This window comes from Leptopilina heterotoma, unplaced genomic scaffold (assembly GCF_015476425.1).
Source record: "Leptopilina heterotoma isolate Lh14 unplaced genomic scaffold, ASM1547642v1 Lhet_148, whole genome shotgun sequence".
Lineage (NCBI taxonomy): Eukaryota > Metazoa > Arthropoda > Insecta > Hymenoptera > Figitidae > Leptopilina > Leptopilina heterotoma.
Window position 1 is genome coordinate 872,185 of NW_025110866.1, and position 27,282 is coordinate 899,466.

The window sequence follows — 27,282 nt, forward strand, 5'->3', positions numbered from 1 at the left end:
CTAAATAAAAGTCCTCGTTTATCAATGGTAATTTTCATTTATAACCATTAAAATATTTTACTAAATGTCATAATAAATTTCAAGTCTAAAACGCACTTTTAAAATGAAGTAAAAAATGATAATAAAAGAATGAAATTCAATTTTTAACAGGTTTGCCACAAAAATTTAATTTTGTTTTCCCCTGACTTTTCCCTGATTTCCAGACAAAATTTAAATTTTTTCGCTGAGCCTAAAGAATATTCTGATTCACTCTAAAAATTATTAGATACTCAAAAAAATGTTTTATTACATTTATTTACGAATTTTCTTTATTGTAAAATTATTCGAAAACATCAATAACTTCATTTTTAAATAAATATTTAATCATTATTAATTATTATTCTTACATAGAAATTAAGACTATCAAAAATTTCAAATTTTATATTTATATTATAAGAATATTGTTACTATAACTTCTTCAAAATTATTTTCATCATTTCAATTGAATTATTATTTTCTAGAATTTTTAACTAAAATTCTTTTTTAAATCAATTATTTTTAATAATTTTTGAAAAAGTTTTTTGAGAATTTTCAAAACCATTTGTTTCCAATTCAATTTTTCCAAAATTTCTATTATTTATTAATAATTAATTTTAAATCCTTTTTTTTTTAAATTTGACTAATTTCAGAAGAATTTGAATTATTAAAATTTTTGAAAAATCAAAGTTTTTTATAATTTCTGACTTAAATTCATTGAAAATTGAAATTTTCTTAAATTACAAATTAAAATCTTTTGAAGTTTATTTATTCATGAAAATTGTAAACGTAACTCTTTTAAAATTCAATTAATTTTGAAATATTTAAGTGAAATTATCCATTAAATAATTTATAAGTAATAATTTTGTGATATAGTTCTTGAAGAATTAAGTTATTTAAAAAGAAATTATTGTCAGAAATAGAAAAAATTGAAGGTTTTGTATTAGAATTCGTGGTAATTTTATAGTTTATGAGTCAAACAAAAAAGACACAAAAATTCGGAATTTTCTCATGAATTCTAAAAATTTAATTTCTTCCTGTACTTTTAATAAAAATTCTTGACTTTACCTTGATTTCCCTGACCAATTCTACTAACCATTGAAGAATAAACTGTCAAAGTATTAAAGAAAAAAAAAGTTTTACTTTCACGTATTTCTAATATAAATTTTATAGTTCGTTTTTTTATATTTTTTATTCGAGAAAAAAAATATGACATCCTTTTCTTTTTTAAAATGGCTTTTTTCTGCTGATATTTATTCAAGAAAGCGAAAGAATTTATAACTTTAGAGAGAGCAGGAAGGGTTTAATATACCTATTTATATAGATCTATATAGTTTTCTTCACGAGGGAAAGCTTTTGTTTTTTTATGTTCTTGTATATGTATATATAGAAATATATATACAATATACCACACTGGTCACTCGATATCATGAATTTCCAACTCTTGAATCTTCTCGAACCTCTTTAAACCATCTCGAATAGCGTCGAATAAATACACCGCGACACTCACACAACACACATGCTCAGAAAACCGAAGGTAAATGCTCGCACTTTTTTCACTTGACTGATCACGTCTACCTCTGTAATCTACGAGATTCCCTTCACGAACGACCTGTTCGATTTTACTGACCCTTACACCATTCAATTAAAATTCTAAACCCACCACACTCTGAACATTCCCTTTATAAAAAAAAGTAGTAAGGAAAAAATAAAAAAAGTATTCTTGAAAAAAAAGATTTTATGTAAGGTATTTCCTTTTCTAAAACCACAACAAATTGGATGAAAAATAATAAAAGTTGATTCAAAGCAAATTTCAAAAATTTAATAACAGTTAATTTTGAAATTATTATTATTAACATAGCTAAAATAACGCACTCAAAAACACAAAAAAAATTGAATTTTGGAAAAATTATAATTGATTGCATAAATTCAATTATTTTCAAAAGTAATCAAATTCTTTTCCAAAATTCAATTATTTTTAAAAATTTTAATCAAATTCTTGGCAAAATTCAATTTTTTAAAAAGTTTTAATAAAAGTTTTGGCAAAATATCAATTATTTTCAAAAATTTTCCTCAAATTCATATGAATTCTATTATTTACAAATTTTTCTATAAATTTCTTCGCAATAATTTAATTATTTTCAATAAATAATAAAATTTTTTACAGGGATTAAATTATTTTCATAAGTAAATCTCATCGTAGAATTTCAATTATTTTTAAATTTTAATACAATTTTAATCAAATTTTTCGAAAAATGTAATTATTCTTAAAAAATTTATTAAAAAATTGGTCAAATGAAATCAATTATTTAAAAATTTGTTATTCTTTATGAGAATTCAATTTCAAGAACTATTTAATTATTCAATAAATTATTTATTTTTATATTTATATAATTCAATTCTCGTAGAATTTTCTAATAAAAGTTTATTTAAAAACTGAATTTCAGTTAAAATTTTAGATTTGAATATTTATTATTCAAATTATTCAAATAATATTTGAATATTAAAAGCATTATAGCAAGAATTTTAAGAAATGATTGAATTTTGAAAAGGTTTCAAATTCAAATTAAATTAAATTCTTCGAAAATCTTAATTTTTCATACTTTATAACCAAGTTTTGTAGAATTAATATTTTTGAAAAAGTTTAATTGAATTTTTTTGTATTATTTGAAGATTTTATTTTCTAATATATATTTAATTGCAGAATTCACTTATTTTCAAAAGTAATTAAATTCTTTTCAAAAATTCAATTATTTAAAAAAATTTTAATAAAATTCTTGTCAAAATTCAAATTTTTAAAAAATTTTAATATAATTTTTGGCAAAATTTCAATTATTTTCAAAAATTTCCCTCAATTTCATATGAATTCTATTATTTACCAATTTTTTTGATAAATTTCTTCGCAATAATTTAATTATTTTTAATAAATAATAAAAATTTTTACAGGAATTGAATTATTTTCATAAATAAACAAATAATAAAATTCTTTTTAGGAATTCAATTATTTTCACAAATAATACTCCTCATTTGGAGAATTTCAATTATTTTTAATACAATTTTAATCGAATTCCTCGAAAAATGTAATTGTTCTTAACAATTTTATTTAAAATCGTCAAAAGAAATCAATTATTTAAAAATGTTTTGATAAAAATTTTTTATGAGAATTCAATTTTAAGAGATATTTAATTATTCAATAAATTATTTTTCTTTTTGCATTTAAATAATTGAATTCTAGTAGAATTTTCTAATAAAAATTGATTTAAAAATGAATTTCAGTTAAAATTTTAGATTTGAATATTTATAATTCAAATTATTCAAATATTCAAATAATATTTGAATTTTAAAAGCATTATATCATGAATTTTAAGAAAAAATTGAATTTTGAACAAGTTTCAAATTAAATTCTTTGAAAATCTTAATTTTTCATGATTATAGATAACAATTCTGTATAGAATTAATTATTTTGAAAAAGTTTAATTGAATTTTTTTCTGAAATTATTTGAAGTGTTTATTATTCAATATTCGTATTCAATTGAAAAATTTCTGAATAATTGAAATTTCGTAAAATTGAATTGTAAACAAATAGGTTTGAAAAATCTCATAGAACTTTTTTAAAAAAAATATTAAATATAATTGATTTAAAGAAGAATTTTATTTAAAAATTCTAGAAAATAATAATTGAATTAAAATGATGAAATCAATTTCTTCATGTTTTATAATAAATATTCTTATAAGTTGTTAAATTTCAAAAAGGTTTGAATTTGAAGCTTTTGAAGAATTTTAATTCCTATGGAAAAATAATAATGATTAAATATTTATTTAGAAAAGAAGTTATTGATATTTGCGAATAATTTTACAATCGTTTTTAACAAATATAAATTTTGTAAATATTTTTTCCAAAATAAATTAAAAATTTCTTTAACAAAATTTGATTCAGTATATTTTTTTACTTAATACTTGTACTTTGCTTGTTTATGAATTGTAATTGAGAAGCCGAAAATGTGTAAAATATTTTCTACTTTCTAATTTTAATTTTCCAACAATTTTTTAATTTTTTTTTAGCAAAATGGAAAAAATAGCTGCATAATAATTTCTGTAATGATTTATAATATGATTACATTTACAATATAAATCTATATTCAAAAAAATTGTAAGTGCGAAAAAATTGAAAATTATTCGCGAAACATTGAATAATATTGAAATATAGTCTATTATATTTGATATTGGCTTTTGACGTTTAAATTTACGTGAGACAAATTTATATTACAATGAAAGTTTCTCAAATCCAAAAGGATTCGTGATTTGTGAAGTTTATTGGTTCCTTTTCGTACAGAATGTAAATTACATTCACTCGGCGAATCGATTTTCCATTTTCAAACCTTATCCTTTTATTCAAACCTTTATATATTCGACTCTCGTAAACAGAGAAGACGTAGATACCATGGGTATAATTTTCTTTCTCGCAGGATAAAGAGTTAAAGAGTCGGTTGAATCTTTTATCTCTTTTTTTCCTCCCCTCCTTTTTTTTTACTTCTTTTACTTTTCTCTCTTCCGTGAAACTTGCGGATGACCTTTTCCTTCTGGTCTTCGTTTAGACTTACAATTCCACAATTGTCATAATGGGCCAACCCATTAGCCACATACAGAAATAATCCAAAAAAAAGGGAAATAGATAGAAAAAAAGGGAAACTTTTTTCCGAATTTATGTAATGTACTTTGAATCCTAGGAATTCCATTTCTTTTTCCTAATCGACAAAGCTTGTAGTTTTTAGAGCGAAAGTAATACTTTTAGAGGGAAATTTTTTTATCATCAACCTTTATTTTCTACAGTTCACCTCGATTTTAAAAGCATTAAGGGTCTTGGTTTTTTTTTAACTAGTGAGAGTGGTTCTTTTTGCAAAGTGTTAATAGCATTTTTGATTGCTAATTTCGAATTTTGGAAAAGAGGTTTCTTCCTTTTTGAGAGTGAGACTCATTGATTTTTAATTTTTTTTGTTCTTATTGACAGTAGCAGACTTTGTACTCGATAATTAAGTTTAAAAAAAGTAGCAAAAAGTAGCTTTCAAACTAAAAAAAAGTAGTAAAATAGTAGCTACTGAAAAATTAAACTTGACCACCAAAAAAACTCGTTCTAGACACACTTTACAAAAATGACAAAAATTCCATTCTATATTTTATTTTCCTGACTTTTTCCTAATTTTCATCAAAAATATTTCATTCTTTCTTGTCCTGCTAAAAAATTTAATTCCTGCAACGAATTTTATTATTCATGAAAGCATTTAAATATTTATAAAAATAATTTAATTCTATCGAAGACTTTTATAAAAATTAAATAATTGATTTCATCTTTCGACTAATTTTATGCAAATTCTAATTTAAATAATTGAATTCCTGAGAAATTTTTATTATTCATGAAGAGAATTGAATTCTTATGAAGATTTTTACAAAATTTTTTTTAAATAATTGAATTCTGTGTGTCATTTGATTCAATTTTTTTGAAAATAATTGAATTAATAAAAAACATTTTATCATTTTCGAAAATAACCGAATTTTTGCGAACGATTTTATTAGAAATTTTTAAATATTTTAATTTCCAAGAAAAAATTTATTAAAATTTAATAGAATAATTGAATTATTTCAAAAAAATTTAATTAAAATTGTATTTAAAATAATTGATTTCTTTTGAACAATTTTATTAAAATATTTGAAAATAATTAAATTCCTGTGAAAAATTCTACTTAATATTTTTGTAAATAATTGAATTCCTGTGAAAAATTCTACCTAATATTTTTGTAAATAATTGAATTCTTCCAAAGAATTTGAAAAAACATTTTTTTTAATAATTGATGTTTTCGAGGAATTGAAATTAAATTTTTAAGAATAATTATAATTTTAAGCAATTCCTGTAAAATTGTATTAAAAATAATTGAAATCCTGCGATGAATTTTATCATTTTTTTTAAATAATTGAATTCTTTTGCGAAATTTTTTGAAAATACTAGATATTGAAAATAATTGAATTTATTAAAAAAGAGAATTTCAATTTAAAAATATAGCCTCCGTAAATTTTTTAACACCTTTAAAATTTTTAAGATCTTTCTATATAAAAATTTCCCATAATTTTTTACTAGTTTGAAAAATGCTATGGAAAATTCTTTTCAATCCATAAACCGATTTATCTTCTGTTTAGTGGCATTTTTTTCCTTTGCTTTCCTTTTTTTTTTGTTGTTGTCAGGTTTGTGATGAATTTTTCATTTTTTCGTTTGTTTCCTAACAGAATGTGACTGGGTTTACGAGGATATGGAATGTCCGAGAGATTGCATTTTGGCGAGCCCTGGATATCCTGGTTTATATGCACCTAATATGCGTTGCCGATACCTCATCACTTCTAGTCGACAGGTTTCCATCGCCATTAACTTTACTGCAGTCTTAATGCCGCATAAGTAAGTAGTATCACTTAACTAAAGTAGCTTTTAGCCGTGTATATTTATCATTATAATTACCGACTACAGATAATTAATTTAAAAAACAATAATGTAATATTATCCAATTCATTAAATATAATAAGTATTTATAAAATATCAAAAATAATATTTTTCGAATATAATAATAAAAATAATAATAATAATCCATGTAAAAAGAATTCCGGAAATTTTTGGGAGTTATTTCCGAAATTATCTCGGAAATCCTTCCACATGGGAATAATAATAGTAATTTATTACTATTTTTATAATAAAAATTATTATTATTCTATAATAAAAATAATAATTATTGATAACTTCTTTCACCTTTAATAATAATAATTATTATTATTATTAATTTTATTAATTTTTAAAGAACAAAATGTAATTCTAAAATTTTCCCCACAATTAAAATTCAATTCATTTTCGTATTAAATTTATAATGTTAGTAATTTCTAAAACATCCTTTTTGCATTTAATTTTCCATTATACAATTAATTTACACGTTTAATTAAATATAACGACGCTAAGAATCAAAGGATTTTGTAGTCTTGAAAGAGAAATTATTCTACCACAATTTAGGAAAATTTAAAATCATTTGAAGATTCAATATTTCTCTTCCAACAAAAATAAAAAATTTCTACTTTGTAATTATCCTGAAAACTTTTTAACAAATCTAAATATAATATTTAAACTGATTAAACTAATTTGAATTATTTCATAGAAAATAATCAGTCAACTTAGAGAAATTTTATTTATTAAAAATATTATTTGCAATAGGGAAACATAGACAGGGTTGGACCACCTTTCAAACATTGTTTATAACTTTTTTTAACCCCTTAACGCCGTCGGAAAGGGAGGAGAAATTTTTTAAAAATCAAACATGTTTTTAGAGGTTTCTAGGAACGATGATTACGAATTCGAGGTCAGTTTTTCAAAATTCAAAATGGCGGATTCAATATGGCGCACAATTTTTTTAAAATTCATTGAATTAGATTGAGAATTGACACTCGGGGGTTATTTGTGTCACTGATTACTAATCTGATGTTACTTTTTCAAAATTCAAAATGGCGGATCCAATATGGCGAACAAATTTTTTTTTTAAATTGATTGAATTAGCTAAAACTTGACACTCGTAATGTATATGACACAAAATAACTCATATTTTACTGAGTAAAATTAAAAAGAAAACTTTTATTTCATTTAACAGAGAAAATGAAATAAATCAAAGTAAATTAAAAGTTACTAGGTACATAAATTTCTCCAATTCAGATTTTTGCAAAATTGAAAAAAACATCGACATTATGAAAAAAAAAAATAGAAAAAAAAATTGAAAATAAATTTAAAAATTCGAAAATAGAAAAGAAGAAGAAATAATTTTTCATTCTGAGTAATGAAAATATTGAAATGTAACTGTGAAAAAAAATAGTTGAAGAAATATATTACATTGAGAGATGGATGAAGACGATAAGGAACCGATTTACAACGTAAATAGCGATAAAAATCTCCACTTAACTTTATTTTCTTTGGAGAAAAGTAGGTTTATGCGAGGATTTCTTTATAGTGAGAAACGAAAAATTCATTAAGAGTAATGAAACGTTGCAAGAAGAAAAAAGGAACGAAAAAAAGGAGAAATAGAAAGAGCGCATTTGCATTATACGAAAGGGAAATATATATATAATACTAAAAAGAACTTTTTTCTTAGTAAATACTAATTCTTAATCTCAGTACTAAGCATTAACATATTTCTTTTTACAATCCTTTCTTTTATTTTCCGCTTTGCAAAGTCTTAATTTTCATTTTCATTATTAAAACTTTTTCTAATTTTTCGCAATTATTACTTATATTTTTACTTCAAACTAATCATTTATTTATTTTTGTTATTATTCGTTTATATTTTTAAATTTCTTTTGTATTTTTGTATATTTAATCATTTATACGAATTTAAATAAGAGAAAACGAAAATAATAATAATTATGTATTTGAATGTGTTCTTTCGAAATATGTAATTTTTTATGGCTTTTATTTTGATAAAACATAAGTTTCATGACAAATTTAGTAAATAATACAAAATTCAAAATGGCGGACAGAATTTTTAGAAATCGTTAAATTTAGGGGAAAATGGTTACTCTGAGTTTTTTGGACTCGCTGAATTCGAATATCTTTGTTAAATTTAATAATTCAAAATGGCGCATTCAAGATGGTGGACAGAATTTTAAAAATCGCTAAAATTGACTGAAAATGGTTACTCGGGGGTTTTTGGGGTCACTGAATTCGAATATGTTTCATAAATTTAAAAATTTCAACAATAGTTTCTTCTAACATCCATATAAATTATTATATCTTAGAGAAATTTTTTGTCGCCAAAAAACTATTACCCCTCGTGGTGGTGAAGAAATATTCGTTGACTAAATTTGAAAATATTGAATTTAAAAGGAATAAATCAACGTGTGCCAACAGACGGGGGAAAAAAGGGAAGAAATACCAATCTCAGATTCTATTATCGTGTATCAGGAATTACTCTTACCCTATCTTTCGAGGCGTGAAGCCCCTTTAAGTCCTCCAATTCTATCCCGCCAACACTATCTCATTCTCGCCAAAGTTTGCTCAATGTCAGTTTCCTCTTTCAAATTGTGTGCAAGGTTTTTCGCCACTCTAACTCGGTGAATTGCAATCGAACTGAAATATCCAGAAATTCGCGAAACCTCCCTAAAGATATGCCAAGTCACGTGCCAAACCATTCCTTTACAAATCCAAAAATCTATTTCACAGCAACACCTTCACGGAAATAACCTTTTTTTTCGGGTCCAACTTCAATTCGAAAAACCACTTTAATCTTTAACTTTCTTTTTTCAAATAAATAATAAAATTAGAATCGAGAGGGGGTTGTATATAAATATCGCATAGGATTTCTCGAAATATTTATTTGATTGAATATAATCCCGATGGAAATTATTCTTAACTGCGAATTTTTATTTTTTAAACTTTAACGAAATTATTGACCAATAATAACTCCTCCTTAATGAAATTTACTCAAGTAATTTATTTATTTATTTTATTATTATTTAGTCTTTTATTCTATTGAAGGATGAAGTAAAAAAAAATCCAAAATTAAACTAGAATTTGATTTTTACTCTGAAATAGAAGTATGAAATTTCAAGTAATTCCGGAAATTGGAAAAAGGAATAAAATAAATTTTATCTGCAAAATTTTTCCAAAAAATACAAAATTAATCTTACTATTTTTCATGATATGAGATAAAAATGCAAAAACGTAGAAAATAAATTTATTTCTCGCTTCGACGATCAGAAATTAACTTCCTTAACTCCATACGAGACTGAATTGAAAGGATTACGTGTATCCGATTTATTTATTACAAATTTACAACTAAATTTGTAAAAGTTTTTCTATTGCAGAATATTTTACTACATTGAGATACTCTTTTAAGTCGGAATTAGTAGAAATTTATCCACCATTTCAAAAAAAGTATTCTACTCAAACTATACTTCTAGTTGAAAATCTTCTACTAAAATTATTTTTACTAGGTACTGACAGGATAATTTCATTTCATAAAATTTCAGTTCAAACTTCTCATACAACTCTTTCAAAATTCAATCATTTTTGTTTAATTTTTACATTAAATTATTCAAAACATTAATAATTTTTTAGAAAAACAAGAAATTAATAATTCATACTATAACGCTTTTAATATTCAATTGTTATCTAAAATTTTAACTGAAATTCTTTTTTAAATAAATTTTTCTGAAAAAGTTCTAAACGAATTCAATTACTTAAATTTTAAGAACAAAAATAAATAATTTATTGAATAATTGATTATTTCTTAAAATTGAATTCTGATGAGGAATTTAATTAAAATTTTTTAATATAATTGAATTCCTTTGAAGAATTTTCATAAAGTTGTTAAAAATAATTATATTTTTCAAAGAATTTATTTAAAATTGTATTAGAAATAATTGAAATCTTCCAAAGAATTTTATTGTTTAAGAAAATAATAATTAAATTCTTATAATGGATTTTATTGAATTTTTTTTAATTAATAATTAAATTCTTGAGAATAAATTTATTATTTAAAAAAATAATTGACTATTCTTACAAAGAATTTTGTTAAATATTTTTTTTAATAATTGGATTTTTATGAAACATTTTTTAATAAAACTTTTGAAAATAATGAAATTTTTCCGGATAATTTAATTAAAATTCTATTAAAAATATATATATTCTTATAAAGAATTTTTTTTAATAATTAATTTCATTCAAACAATTTTCTGAAAATCGTATTTCAAAAATCTGAATTTCTGTGAAAATAAATTTGAAAATAATTTTTTTTATGAAATTAATTGAATGTTTGTGAAGAATTTTATTAAAATTTTTTTTAATAATTGAATTCCTTTCTGAAATTTTATTAAAATAGAATAAATTAAAAATAATTAAATGGCATTATTATTGTGAAAATTATTAAATTTCTGTGAAAAATTTGAAAAAGAAATTGTGAAAAATAAATAAATTGGTTCAAAGAATTTTATTAAAAAATTTGTAATTGTTTCTAAGAATTTTATTATAATTTTTGAGAATAATTTTTTTATTTCAACTATTAGATGATTTACAGTAGTGCAAATTCTAAAAAAAGGAAAAAGTAGCTTTTAGTATTACAAATCTAAAAAAAAGGTGTTCGAAAAAAGAGAGGAATTCACATGTACTTTTTCAAGTTTTTTTTTGGGTCGCCATATTGAAACCGACATTTTGAATTTTTCAATTGACTAAAAAATGTTAAGCAAATCAGATTAATTTTTGGAATTTTTTACACAAATTTATGGAAACTTTTTTAACAGCCTTGCGCACATAAAATTTACACAAAAAAGGATAAAAATAGTTAATTGTTGGATTAATTTTTTTTATCACAAAAATATGTCTCTAAATCAAAACCAAATCATTCGTAAATCGTAACCAATTAGAAAAAAAGAATTTCGACGGATAATTTTAATCCTTTGATAAATTATTTTTATTCTTCATGGATTTAATGCACTAAAGGATATTTTATGATCCATTTTGGTGTCTAAAAAAAAATACTCCACAATTTTCTGTGTGTTACTTACAAAGAATTTGACGAGAATACAATTTGTAGGAGATTACGAATTCGCGTGAAAGAAAAGAGAAAAGGAAACATCTGCAATAGACGGTTTTCTGCACTTCTGAAACGCTTTCTTCTTGACTTTTTTTTCACAAGCGAAAGACCAACTGAAAGGTTATTTTCAACGAAACTTTAACGCGCGTCATGAGTATTATGTACAACACTATTTGTACTTATTATCCACTTCAAGTTTTTCTCGAGAAAGAAAAAAATGAAATACACAAAGCGAATGTATTCACATCATACAATTTTATATAAAACTTCCTTATCTATACAATTTCAATCTTTTTTTTTTTTTTTACTTTTTTTATAAACTCTGTAATCCTCACATGAAAAACCTAAATCCCGTTTTACTCGCGTATATACGAAAAGAGAATTTTCTATATTGTCAGTTAAGAGCATTTTATTTATTTCTGAATAATATCAATATTAATAGACTGAAAATTCTATGTATTTTCATTTTTCTTTGTAGTTTAATTTTCTCTTGAATTTTATAATTTTTCATTTCATATATTTCTTCTTATTTCCGATTCTAATCTATGAATTTTTCATTACTTTTTCTATATAGAAAATTTCTATTTTTATTTATCTTATTTTTATTTCAAAAAAATATGATTATAAAAAATACAAAAATAATAATATAAAAAATATAAAAAATCAAAACCAAGAAAAAATATGATTTATTTTTCTTCTTCAAGAATTAAGTTCAATTTCAAGAATTTTCTAAAGCACTGTTTTCTTCTATTTTTTTTTTTTCTTTTTTTGCGTTCATTATATAATTTATTCGAAAACGTTTGAAAGTCAACTTTACAAAAGTCGAAAAGAAGAAAACGAAGACACAACTTGGCCTCATACATGCAAACGTTCAAATTATTCCAATTGCATCGTGGAAATTCCAAGGCTGCGATTCTCTTTATTTCTCTCTCTATTTTTTTACATTCCTTCCTTTTTTCCTCTCATTCTTTTATTCTACATCTTTTTTCCTCTCATTTGACGTTTTTTCGACTCATTTTTTCTCTCTCCTTTTTTTTTTTGTTTTTTCCTCAGCACTTCGACACACCTCGCACAAATGGGAAGGTTTTTCCCTGTTTTCTTCGTTGCAAACGACATCGCTTTACAAATAGAGATATCACTTCTTATGTGTGATTTCTCTATCACAATTTTCTTTATTGTAGGTACAGCAAGAAAACTTGTTATCGCACACCGGAAACTATATTCTTATATCTATCTATCTATATATATACTATCATAAAATTATTTATCTATATTTTGTAAAAAGATAAATATATATCTTCGACATTTGCTTACGTAACAGAACAAAATAGTTCACTATTCTAACCTCAAAATATAGGTTGAAAAGAAAATAGGTCAAAAGTGTCTTCAAGGAGAAGAAAAATAATAATTTTAAACAAAAATTATTAGAGTGAAATTAAAATTAGGTCAGCAATCACAGGCAAATATGATAAAATAACTTTCAAATTCAGGTCGTAATGCACGTTTCACTAGTAATAATAATAATAATAAAAATAAATATTATTAATAAATAATAATAACAGGGCTAGAATCAGAGCAAGTATCTTCTAAAATTATTAACTAAAATTCTTCGTTAAATCAATTATTATTTAAAATAATTTTCGAAAAAATTCTTTGACCAATTTTCAAATCCATTAAAAAAAACTTGAAATAAATTCAATTAAACTTTTTCAAAAACAAATAATTCTACAGAATTTTTAGTTAAAAGTATAAAAAATTTATATTTTCAAAGATTTTAATTTGAAACCTTTTCAGAATTCAATTATTTCTAAAAATTCATGCTATAATACTTTTAATATTCAATGATTTATACTTAAAATTTTAACTGAAATTAATTTCTTAATCAATTTTTATTAAAAACTTCCACGAGAATTCAATTATTTAAATATAAAAATTAATAACTTATTGAATAATTGAATGCTTGTTTAAAATGAATTCTCATAAATAATTTTATCAACAAAATTTTAAATAATTGAATTCATTTTGACGAATTTTAATAAAATTTTTAAGAATTTTACATTTTTCGAAGAATCCGATTGAAATTTTATTAAAAATACTTGAAATTCTGCAATGAGTTTAATTATTTATGAAAATAATTGAATTCATAAAAAGAATTTTATTATTTACGAAAATAATTGAATTACCGTAAAAATTTTATTATTTATGAAAATAATTGAATTCAAAAAATTATTTTTATTATTTACTAAAATTATTGATTCCCTGTAAAAATTTTATATTATTTATGAAAAGAATTGGAATTTTTGCGAAGAACTATATAGAAAAATTTGTAAATAATTGAATTCCTGTGGAATTTTTATTATTTTATGAAAATAATTAAATATTTGCGTTACATTTTATGAACATTTTTTTAAATATAATTAAATTCTTTTGGAAAATTTTATTAAAATAATCTATATTGAAAATCATTGAATTGAGGAGAATTTTTGAAAATAATTCACATTTTGCCGAGAATTTTATCAAAATTTTTTTCAATAATTAAATTGATATGAAGAATTTTATTAAAATTCTTAAAAACAATTGAATTCTTGTAACGAATTTTATAAAAACTTTCAAAAATAATTGAATACTTGTGAAAAACTTTATTAATTTTTGTTTTAAATAATTTAATTCTAGCGAAGAATTTTATAAAAATCATTGAAAATAATTGTTTTTTCTCAGAAAAATTTTATGAAAATAATTAAATTAATGTGGAAATTTTATTATTTATGAAAATAATTGAATTGCTAAAAAGAATTTTATTATTTACAAAAATAAATGATTCCCTTTAAAAATTTTATATTATTTATGAAAATAAATGAATTTTTACGAAGAAATTTACGTGAAAATTTGTAAATAATTGAATTCTTGGGATATTTTAAGTATTTTATAAATATAATTAAATGTTTGCCCAAAATTTTATGAAAATTTTTTTAATTATACTTAAATTATTTTGGAAAATTTTATTAAAATATTCAATATTGAAAATCATTGAATTGAGAAAAATTTTTGAAAATAATTGTTTTTTTCAGAAAAATTTTATGAAAATTGTCTTTGAAAATAATTAAATTCATGTGAAAATTTTATTATTAATGAAAATAATTGAATTTCTAAAAATAATGTTATTATTTACGAAAATAATTGATTCCCTGTAAAAATTTTATATTATTTATGAAAATAATTTAATTTTTGGGAAGAAATTTATAGAAAAATTTGTAAATAATTAAATTCTTTTGAAATTTTTAGTATTCTATGAAAATATATACATGTTTGGGTAGAATTTTATAAAAAAAATTTTTAAATATTTAACTTCTTTTGGAAAATTTTATTAAAATAGTAGATATTAAAAATCATTGAATTGAGAAAAATTTTTGAAAATAATTGAAATTTTGCCAAGAATTTTATTAAAATTGTTGAAATTAACTGAATTTCGGAGAAGAAATTTATTATTTATAAAGATAATTGAAATTTTGATGAGAATTTTTAAAAATTTTTGAACATAATTGAATTTTTGCAAAGAATTTTTTTACTTTTGAATAATTCTCCAAATTATATCGTACAATTTACGAACTTTTTTTGATTTTTCTATCGAATTTCGTACTTACGGACCTTTTTGAAAAAAAACTAACTTACGGACCTAGTTCGAGCCCTGAAATAATAATAGCAATGAAAATAGTGGATTATAAAAGTATAAAATTCCTCAACAATGCAAAATTTGTCAAAGAAGTAATATAACCGGTTGAATGAAAATTACGCCCTCGGGGGCATAAATTAAATTGTGATTAATAATAAAATCGTCGAAATAGCGATGGAGAGTTACGATATTGATCATAAGCATAAATAACATCGTCATCATCCCAAACGATACTTGTCGACTATGGAATTTAATAAGACCCAGCATAAAGTAGGTAAAGGAGAATGGGGCCAAGATTGCTGGGTTTATTCGCTTTTGGGTTTCACGATTGTGTGTGTATTTATATTCATAAATGTTTCACGTATATATTTTCAAACCTATATTAGAATATGCTTTATAATAATTTGGCTAAATGGCAATGCGCAGGTAAATGAGAATTTACCTAATAAATATCAAATTCAGTTGAATAAAAATTAGGTGAAATTAAAATTTGGCTAAATGACAACGCAGATAAATATTAATTCGGCTAAATGACAATTCAGTTAAATAATATTTTACCCAACTGACAATTCAGTTAAACAAAAGAAAACACAAGGAAAGAAAAGAAAAACAAAGTAGACATAGTAAAAAAGTAAAACAAAAGATGTCACCGTCTAATATTGTATTATTTCGCATATAATGCTGAATTTACTCCTAATTTATTATTTCTAGCCCCTTGTGGCTAAAAGTTGTACCGAAGAAAATTAGTATAATCCGAGAATAATGTACCTTGACAATGGTACACTTGAAGAATATCCTGCGCGCAACTCCTTCTGAACAAACCAAAACTTTGGACATGATCGTTAAGTGCTACTGTTAAGCTTGGAGACATAAATAGAGGTGAAAATATATTTCATGTCCTGTCTGGCTTTATTGTTACTCCACCACGCAGGCAAGGAAAACTTTTCGTTAGTCTCCAAGCTACAATCCAAATGTCACAATTGCCAGTTTTAGATCGTCATTTCGTTTTATATATAATTTTCATGACACATGCGTTCTCTTCTATCTCTTATATTACTATTATATTTACCTCCCCCCCCCTCTCTCATAAACTTTATATTTCTAAATGTTAATTTAAAACAGCCTAGGCAAACAAAATGTCATAATAATCTCCATAAAATATATAAACATTTTTTAATGTGTCCTTTATCTTTTTTTACTTTAATGCCTTATTACTTTAGTACCTTAATGGTTAATATTTTACTTATTATTATTATTATTATTATTATTATTATTATTATTATTGTTTTTATTATTTTATTATTTTATTATTTTACTAGAAAAAAATACATAATTATATTGATTTATTTTGTGAAATAAATTTCAAGGTTATTTTTTATCTCCACCATGCTTTTATGACAGTTCAAAATTAATCGAATTGTAGAAATATTTTAAAAGTAACGGAGCTATAAGAACAGTGCAAGATTAATTGTATTGTAGAAACGCCTTAATAATAATGGTACTTTATTAACAGTACAACAATAATTCGAATAATAATTCACTGTGGAAATTATCTAACAGTAATTATTTTGCATCTATAATAGTTCAACATTAATTGTATTGTAAAAATACCCTAAAATTTCTGTCACTCTTACAACAAAACATCATTAAAAAATCCTAATGTAGAATATGTTTAAATGTCGAAACCACCAAAAGGTCAGGGCACTTCTACAATGAAACGACATTAAATAATCCTAATGTGGAATCTATTTAAATATCGAAACCTCCTAAAAGTTATGGCCTTTTTGCTACAAAGCAATATTAAAAAATCATTTGGATCCGGTTTGAATGTCAAAATCCTATAAAAGTAATGATATTTCTGCAACAGTACAACAAGAATTCAATTTTTGAACCTAATTGAAGGTCAAAAGTTCCTTAAAAGTAAGGAACAAAACAACATTTACAACATCTTATTGTGGAACCACCCTGAATGTCGAAATCCTCTAAAAGTAATGGCACTTCTACAAACAGAATCCCATTAATCAAACTTCGAAATCCCCCTAAAGATCAAGTTTCCTAATAATAATGGTGCTTCTACAATAATTAAACATTAATCAAATTATAAAGTTTTTCTATAAAAGTCGAAAATTTCTTCAATGTAATAATAACGGTCACCATTACTTCAAAAGTCAGAAATCTGTAATGTTTAATTTCTTTTTTAATTTCCTTAACTGTATAGTTTTACTTTTGCTTTAAATTTTCGAAAATAATTTCGCAATAAATTTTAAAGAAAGCTTAAAAAATTCATAATCTAAAAGGAATTTTACCTATCAGCATCAACGCAATATATATGTCATTCCAATCATTTGTCACTTGAATTTCACTCACAATTTTGTCTAGAATATAAATCTAGTGAAAACTTCTCAAGGGGTTTTCGGTAGTTGTATATCTTTCCAGAGTGGAGTATTGATCTTAGTCTCTTTTCGTTTACGCTCTACCTGTTTCTCTGTTTGTCTCTTTGCAAAAGGATAAAATGACGACTACCTACCTCCTCGCAAGTCGAGATATATCCCGCAAAATTTCAACTTGAAATGATAAAAAGAATTCACTCTCTCTCGCTCTCTCTCTCTCTCTTCCAAGGCAGATTTAAGTTCCTTTAAAAAGATAAGATCCAATCCAAATTTCTAAATATTTATCTTTCACATTCCCCTCTTTCATCTTTATTTTCTTACGTTTCACTGAATTTCTGATAAACTTTCCATTCTGAATACTGTCTATTTTCGTAATTAAATAATAATTATGATAAAAACAATATTAATAATAATAAGAATAAAAATAATTATATAAATAATTATAATTATTACTATTATTGTAGTCTAGCAAAGAAATTCAAAACATCTGACTAAAATTAACTTTTACTATTGAAATCGAATTCATAAGAATCTAGTAAGTTAATAATATATTATTATATTAAAATAATCCGTCCTTCAAATAGGAAACAATTTTCTTTAGTCTGACTTAAAACGGGGTTTACAAGAAAAATAATTATAAAGAAAATTACAGAAAATTTAGAAAAATTTAAACATTTAATATTCTGTCTGACTAATATAAATTTTTACCACTGAAATTAAAATTATAATAAATCCATTTGTAAAAGAAAGTTGTTTGGTTTTTTTATTCTACAACAAACAAAAGACAATTTAATTTACTACAAACTTTGTGAATTCCCGTGACTACAGTTCCAGTAGTAATAGTTAATTTGAGTCAGGCTTAAATGTTTCTTTCTTTATTATTTTTGTTTTCAGTAGTAAAAGTCGTTTTTAATGAGACATAATTTAAAGTTTAATTATAGGCGCAGTAGTAAATAACAACCTATGTCAGACAAAAAATCAACGGATTAATACAAAAAGATAATTAAGATTATTCTCATTAGTATAAGATAATTTTACTCAGACTAAAAGTTTGTAAGTTATGTTCTCAGTAGTAAAAGACAAGTTTGGTCAGACAGAAGCGTCGTAAGACTTTCTTTTAGTCAGACTACTTATGTAGTAAATAATGTTAAAAGTAATAATCACTTTTCAATAATAAAAAAAAAATTTTACCCCAAATTTATGTTTTCCATTTAATATTAAATCGCTTCCACTTAAAAAATCTAGTAATTAATAATTTATATTTTGCAGAAACAAATTTATTTTCTATTATCTAAAAAAAAAAAAACAATATCCTGTTAATAATTAAAACAATGAAAGCAGTAAAACAGTAAAATTATTTTATTACACTTTATAAAGCAGTTTGCAAACATAGAGAAAGACATATAAGAGTTGAGACGCGATAAATTTTGAATTTTTACGATATATTTTAAAAAGAAAAAGAATTGTCGTTGTTTTTTGTATTTTACTTTTTTATTTTTTTTTATTTGTGCACGGATGAAGTTCCTAGCGGTTTGCGGTGAAGAGAAATTCAATTCACGTTCTTCCTAATAAAATCAATCGGGTCAGAACGCCGAGAATACGGTCGTCGCATCATTGAAAATGTATCGGGTTTGACTCTTTGGCAAAAAAAGAGAGAGAGAGAGAGAGAAAATAGTGCTCCCACGACAAATATTTAACTGACGAGTATAAAACATTAATTAGAACTTTATATTTTTTTTCCTTCTTTTCTGTTCTACATTATTTTATTATTTCATAATTTTTTCACAAAAATTGATAAATTCCGCTTAAAAAACGAAAGCAAGAAAAAAATTTAGACTTCGCATAATCAAATCTTTCAAAAATTATTAATGGATAACTTTTTTTAAGATAATTAAATTTTTTGAAAAATATAATTAAAATATTTTTAAATAATTGAATATTTCTAAAATTTTACTGAAAATAATATATTTTTTAAGCAATCAGTTAAAATTTTTTAAAATCGAAATTTTGGAAAATTTTAATTGCAAAATTTTTTAAATTTAATTCAATTTTCAAAAAATTTTATTTGGAAATTTTAAATTTAAAATTTAAAAAAGAAAACTAGTAAAAATTATAACAATCAAATGTTTTTTTTAAGTCATTCTTAAAATTTGGTTCTTATAATTTTTTAAAATTAAATTATTTGTAATATTTTGAATTACATATTTTCAAAAATTCATATACCTGCAATTACAACTTGATTATTTTTTTATATGTTCAAAATATTTAATTACTTACAAAATATTTTCTATTAGAATGAAAATAATGGAAATTATGTATGGTTTCGATTTTTCTTTCTTGAAAAATGTTTTAGGTCGTTAGTCTTCTTTTTAGAATTCCCATTAGAAAATTCGTGGTCAGGATGGGTCGAGTGCACTCTTCTCAGACGAAACGCAAAAGAACACTAATTTATTAACCCCCTTAGAACTAGTTTTAACGAGTAGGTACCATTGCTGCCTAAATGGAGATATATATCTTCCGTTGGGTGCACTTATCCGTTTCTGGCTGACATCTACACGTACGAATTAATGGCTTTGCTCGAACTCTCTTACTTGCTGGCTCAGTGGTGACGGCTATAAACTATGCGCGTGTACGATCAACCGGATCGATTATGGATCCTTTGGGATTTCCGCTTCTGATCCGTGAAACGTGACTCACTATACCGCGAACATAAATTATAAATATTAATATACATTTTTCATTGCCCTCTCTTTTGTGCGCGAGCGAAAAAACGAACTCTCCAACTTTTCAGGTTCATTCGTTGAAAAAAAGAGAACTTTTACTTCATCCGTTCAAGAAATTGAAATATTTATTATTTAAATTATTGTGAATTTATCGTATTTCTCACTCTACTTTTATTTCCAAATTATTCTTATAATTTTAATTTCTTTATTATTATTATTAACAATACTTTTAATCAAAAAGGTAAATCTAATGCAATTTTAATATCAGTGGGTATTTATAACTTTTCACCTAAATTTATCTTGCGTATAGTATTTGCTCACAGTAGTAAAAACTATTTTTAGTCAGACATATTGTTTCTTCAAATTCGAATGCCGAATTTTTATTTTTGTTATTAGTAGTGAAAGAATATTTCGCCAGACAAATAATTTTTGCAACTTCTTTTTACTACTTTTAATATTATTCACTACAACTATCCTAAGTAAAAGAAACATTTACGACGTTTTTGTCTGACCAAACTTGTCTTTTACTACTGAGAACATAACTTCCAAACTTTTAGTCTGAGTAAAATTATCTTATACTACTGAAAATAATCTTAATTATTCTTTTGTATTAATCCATCGATTTTTTGTCTGACATAGGTTGTTATTTACTACTGCGCCTATAATTAAACTTTAAATTATGTCTCATTAAAAACGACTTTTACTACTGAAAACAAAAATAATAAAGAAAGAAACATTTAAGTCTGACTAAAATTAACTATTACTACTGGAACCGTAGTCACAAAAATTTACAAAGTTTGTAATAAATTAAATTGTCTTTTGTTTGTAAAATTAAAAACCAAACAACTTTCTTTTACAAATGGATTTTAATACCAAAATATAGAAAATTACAAAAATATTTACAACGTTCTGTCTAACAATAACTGTCATTTACTACTAAAACTATTCAGAAAAATGTAAAACATTTATTCTTTACAAAAATAATTTTTCAGTTCTTCATGTTTTATAATAATTAAAAATGACCCAGTGATAAAATCATTTACAATTCAATTATTATTTTTAAGAATTTTTAACTAAATTTCTTCTTTTAATCGATTATTTTTAAGAATTTTCGAAAAAGTTCTTTGACAATTTTCAAATTCATTTGTTTACAATATTCAATTTTACGAAATTTAAATTATTCGTAAATTCTTCAATTAAATAAATATTAGAAAATAAAAACTTCAAATAATATTAAAAAAAAATTCAATTAAACTTTTTCAAATAAATTAATTTGAAAATTCAATTATTTTTAAAAATTCACGCTATATTGGTTTTAATTTTCAATTATTTTTTAAAATTTTAACTCAAATTAATTTTTAAATCAATTTTTATTAGAAAATTCTACTAGAATTCAAATATTTAAATACAAAAATAAATAATTTATTGAATAATTCAATGTTTCTTAAAATTCAATTCCCATAAAGAATCGTCACCAACAACTTTTCAAATAATTGAATTCTTTCAACGAATTTTAATAAAAATTTTTTAAAATAATTACATTTTTCGAGAAATTAAATTAAAATTATTAAAAATAATTAAAATTTTGCAATGAATTTAATTATTTATAAAAATAATTGAATCCCTAAGAAGAATTTTATTACTTTTGAACAATATTTTATTTTTTGCGAAGAATATTATTACTCTTGAATTCATTTGTTTACAATTAAATTTTACAAAATTTAAATTACTCGTAAATTCTTCAATTAAATATACATTAGAAAATAAAAACTTTACATAATTTCAAAAAAAAAACCGCAATTAAAGTTTCTCAAAAAAAATTAATTCCACAGAATTATTAGTTAAAAATATGGAAAATTCAAATTTTCAAAGATTTTAATCTGAAATCTTTTCAAAATTCAATTATTTCTCAAAGTTTACGCTTATTGCTTTTAAAATTCTATTATAATCTAAAATTTGAACTGAAATCCTTTTTTAAATCAATGTTTATGAGAAAATTCTACTAGAATTCAGTTATTTAAATACAAAAATAACAATTTATTGAATAATTCCATGTTTCTTAAAATTGAATTCTCATAAAGAATGTTATCAATAAATTTTTAAATAACTGAATTCTTTTGACTAATTTTAATAAAATTTTTGAAAATAATTACATTTTTTTCGAGGAATTCGATTAAAATTGTATCAAAAATAATTAAAATCCTGCGATAAGTTTTACTATTTTTGAAAATAATTAAATTCCTAAATTTTATTATTTACGAAAATAATTGAATTCCCGTAAAAAATGTATTATTTATGAAAATAATTGAATGATTGCGAAGAAATTTATAAAAAAAAAATTTGTAAATAATGAAATTCCTGTGAAATTTTTATTATTTTTTGAAAATAATTAAAAGTTTGTGTAGAATTTTATTAAATTTTTTTTAAATATAATTAAATTCTTTGGGAAAATTTTATGAAAATAGTAGATATTGAAAATCATTTAATTGAGGAAATTTTTTGAAAATAAATTAGTTTCAGAGAAGAATTTAATTATTTCTAAAGATAATTGAAATTTTGATATGAATTTTCAAAAATGTTTGAAAATACTTGAATTTCTGTCAAGAATTTTATTACTTTTGAAAATGATTGAATTTCTGCAATTAACTTTATTATAATTTTAATGTCAGTAGTAAAAGTTTATATTAGTCAGCTGAATATTAAATGTTTAAATTTTTCTAAAATTTTTGCAATGTTCTATGTTTTACTATTAAGCGCTATTTAAAGTCAGAAAAAAGAAAATTGTTTCTTCTTTTAAGGACGAAAGACAAATATCAATAACTTTCTGTTATTATTTTTGAACCACAAGACTTAATATTAATATAAACTTTGGAGATATTTATTAATTCGATTTCAGTAGTAAAAGTCAGTTTTAGTCAGCCTTTTTTAATTTTCATATCTGAAAAAGAAGATAATTTTAGCCAGACTGATATTATTTAACTGTCGTCTTACCCACAGCAGGGGCAAAAAATCAGTCGAGAACGAAAGGAAAAAATAAATCAAAGTTCGAAAAAAATTCCTTTCACTTTCTTTTGTTGCTTGGGAAAAGAGCAGGTTACAAATAACAATTGTAGATGCGAAAATAAAGTCACTCACAATTTGTTTTCCGATTTTTGGTGCATTCTTTTTTCTTCAATAAAAGGGGCTTTTCAGAGGAGGAATGAGCCGATAATACCCGTGCAGAAATCGCCACTTTTGTTCCCGATTACCGCCCTGGCCCCGGTCGGGTTTTCATGATCTGGCCCCGACTTCGTGGCCCCGACCAGGACCAGGCCGGGTTTGCCCAAGGATCTACAAACAGCGCACAATGGGATTTTTTTTACAATTTACTGTTCAAAACTGTCTACAGCCTACAATTCTTAACCGGTTTCAGTATTCTTTATTTTAAATTAAAGGCAAATAAATTCTTAAGACATCCCTTAAGGTCAATTTTTTAGTTCTTAATTGTTTATAATTTTTATTTTCAATCAAAGTTAACAAATTAATACAATTTTTCAAAAAAGGAGGCTTATTTTCTTATTCCGTTGCTGCATATGATCTGAATCAGTTCAAATTAATACAATATGACCACCACACAATTAATAAAACAGAAAGTAATTTATATCAATTGTTATAAACAGTATTAATTAACAAATAGTTAACTTTGATTTCTTTCCACTAAAAAATGTTTTTTTCACCTTTTCTTTTTAATTTAAGTTCATTTAAAGAATATTTGTCCTTTTTGATTATAAAATAACTTATTTAAATTGTTATAAACAATATTAATTAACAAATAGTTAACATTGATTCCTATTCCACTAAAAATTTTTTTTCACATTTTCTTTTTAATTTAAGTCTATTTAAAGAATATTTGTCCTTTTTGATTAAAAAATAACTTATTTAAATTGTTATAAACAATATATTAAATAATAAATAGTTATGTAACTTACGTTCCTGTCCACCAAAAAAATTTTTTTCACATCTACTTTTTAATTTAAGTTCATTTTAAAAATATGTGTCCTTTTTGTTTAAAAAATAACTTATTTAAATGGTTACAAATAATATTAATTAACAAATAGTTAATTTTTGTTCCTTTCCACCAAAAATTTTTTTTTCACGTTTACTTTTTTATTTGGATAATGTTAAAAGACCACGGATATATAATATTAAATATTTAAATAAGTTATATTATAAGAAAAAAGACATATTAATATTTTTTATTGGAGAGGAATCAAAGTTAACTATTTGTTAATTAATGTTGTTTATGACAATTGAAATATATTACTTTATAGGTTTTTAATTGTCTGCTGGTAATATTGGATTAATTTGAACTGATTTAGAGCATGTGCAGTAACGGAATAAGAAAATAAACGTCCGTTTTTAAAAAATTGTGTTAATTTGTTAACTTTGATTGAAATTTGAAAATAAAAATTATAAACAATTAAAAACTCAAAAATTGGCCTCGAGGGATGTCTTAGGAATTTATTCTCCTTTAATTTAAAACAATAGGACAAACGCACCAATTATTTTTCACACTTAAATTGAAATTCCATGTTTAAGGCAAAAAAATAAATTATTATTAATTAATAATTTTTAGTATTATTGTGAATTATTAATAATAAAAATTTTTTTATTATTTTAAAAAATAGTTAAATTATAAATAATAGAGAATAAATAATTAAATTAATAATTTTTACCATATTATTATGATAAACATATTAATTTATATATATATATATAACATACATTTTTAATAATTTTTCTATAAATAAATATGATACAGTCAATTTATTATGATAATACTGTATATAACGGTCCCATGATTCAAAAGGAAGTTTAAGCGAGGTCGCTTCCAAGCTTGCGTGGCTTTGCGGTATGTGTATTTGACTTGCGTCCTCGAGGTCTAGGGTTCGATCCCCCGTGCGTGCGATATTTTTCCGTCTTAGTTTTAAGTGTTTTGTGTATAATTCTTAATAATGTTACATAAAGTATAGGTTTAAATAATTATTAACAATAATAATAATAAATTAGGCATTAATTTAAATAAGATAGTCTGTCTAAATTAATGAAAGAAAATAAGAAAAATATTTTTTTTAAAAACTTAGTTCAATAAAAGCAATTCTAATAATTATTTACATTTTTAATGACATTCATAAAAGTTTATTTACTACAAAAATAATAATAATTATTAATATTGAAGTAAATACTCCCCATGCTTTAATAATCAAATAACGAGCTTTAATATAATAAAATGCAGTCAGTATTGGATTTCTACCTGGGTAGCGAAAAGATCGGGGGAAATCCCATGGCCCCGACCGGGTCCCGACAGGGCGGACAGATCGGGCAAAGTGCCATGGCCCCGGTCGGTTTTAGTGTTTCAACCAGACCGGGGCCAGGTCGGGTTGCCAGATCGGGGCCCGGTTTGTCCCGATCTGGCCCCGATCTGGCCCCGGTCAAAATTTCTGCACGGGTACTTAAGACACATTGGAAAGGATTACAGGAGCATAAAGTACGTCAGAAACGACGTATAACATGGTTCTTCGTCATTCCGATTGGAATCCGAAAAGGAAAGGGAATCTAGGATGGATGTACTCAATCGTCGATAGCAGGTGCGGACGAAGGAGAATCGTGTTTTTAAAACTAGTCAAGAGAGAATGAGAGAAAACGAGAGAGAAAGATGGAAGAAGTAAACGAAGATTTTCCAGGTTGGGAATGAGAGGGTTGATGCCATCTTAATGGATAACCTAGCTTAACCTCAGTACGAAGACTCGTCTCTGCTTTCCTCAGTTCTATTCATCTGCACGTTGAATTTAATTTAATGAAACGAAATACTTCGAAACGTGAATTTGCAGACATCTCATGCTGATTTCTTCTCGCACAGGTCGTCGTCGTCGTCGTCGTCGTTTTCTTCTCTCGACATATAAACAGCGTCAGAAAACAACATTGCACTGAGTTGATAAATACTTGCATTTCTTTTCCTCTAATATTCTTCTCTTTTTCTCGGAATGAGGTGCATGGAGTAATGAGAGAGAGTGTACGAGATAAATATAATCATATTGTGTACATTTCCTTCTTGATTATCTTTTTTTCCTCTTTACACACTATTTACACAGTATTTCTATTCACTTTGTGACCAATGGAGGGAAAAAATAAGAAATATAGAAAATAGAGTTTTAATTTTTCGTGAAAAAAAAGATAAGCAATTTGTGTGTACTTCAGAAAATAAATGAAAAATTATACAGTGTTGGTGAAAAAATAAGTCATCCCTTGAGAACTTAATAATTCTCTTTTCCTCTGTGAGTTTTACATTTGAAGTTCATTTAAAATACAAGAGGAAAATTGTTTCTACTTAAAAAAAATTTTCTTTAAATTGATAATTTATGCTGTGGAAATTGAGAAAACTTGAAAATTTGGGGATAGAAAATCCATGTCTGGCTAAAATTTACCATAACTACTAAAAAAAATAATTAATGTTTATACACGGTCGCCACGCTTTTGCTCTTTTCAAATTGACTTTTCCAAGTTTTCCAGGTTAAAATGTGAGGAAATTACAAAATGAAATTTTCTTTTACGACATGGAATAAAATAAACGACTTATTATTAACAATCGAAAGCCTCTATTTGCATGCTGTCTGAATGCAATTGACTTTTACTACTGTGAACACATCTAGACGAATGAAAAATATTTCTGTCTGATTGAAAGCGACTGTCACTACTGAAAATTCCAATCAATACTAAATTTTGAATCTTTAACACTTTATTCTAATTTACCGATTCCAAACAACACGAAATTTGCAGTTTTCCAAGTTCTGAAAAAATAACTGAAATAACAACCTTCCCTTTTTACCTAACAACCCTCATTC

At 23.6% G+C, this 27,282-nt stretch overlaps 1 protein-coding gene across 3 annotated transcripts in view; it reads left to right on the forward strand.

Annotated features, from left to right (window-relative positions):
- Positions 1-27,282, forward strand: part of LOC122498345 (cubilin-like) — a 247,097-nt gene that overhangs the window by 191,080 nt on the left and 28,735 nt on the right. For all 3 annotated transcript variants that reach the window (XM_043606030.1, XM_043606029.1, XM_043606031.1), the window contains one exon: positions 6,292-6,457. In XM_043606030.1, the coding sequence (XP_043461965.1) occupies positions 6,292-6,457 (166 nt within the window). The remainder of the gene's footprint in view (positions 1-6,291; positions 6,458-27,282) is intronic.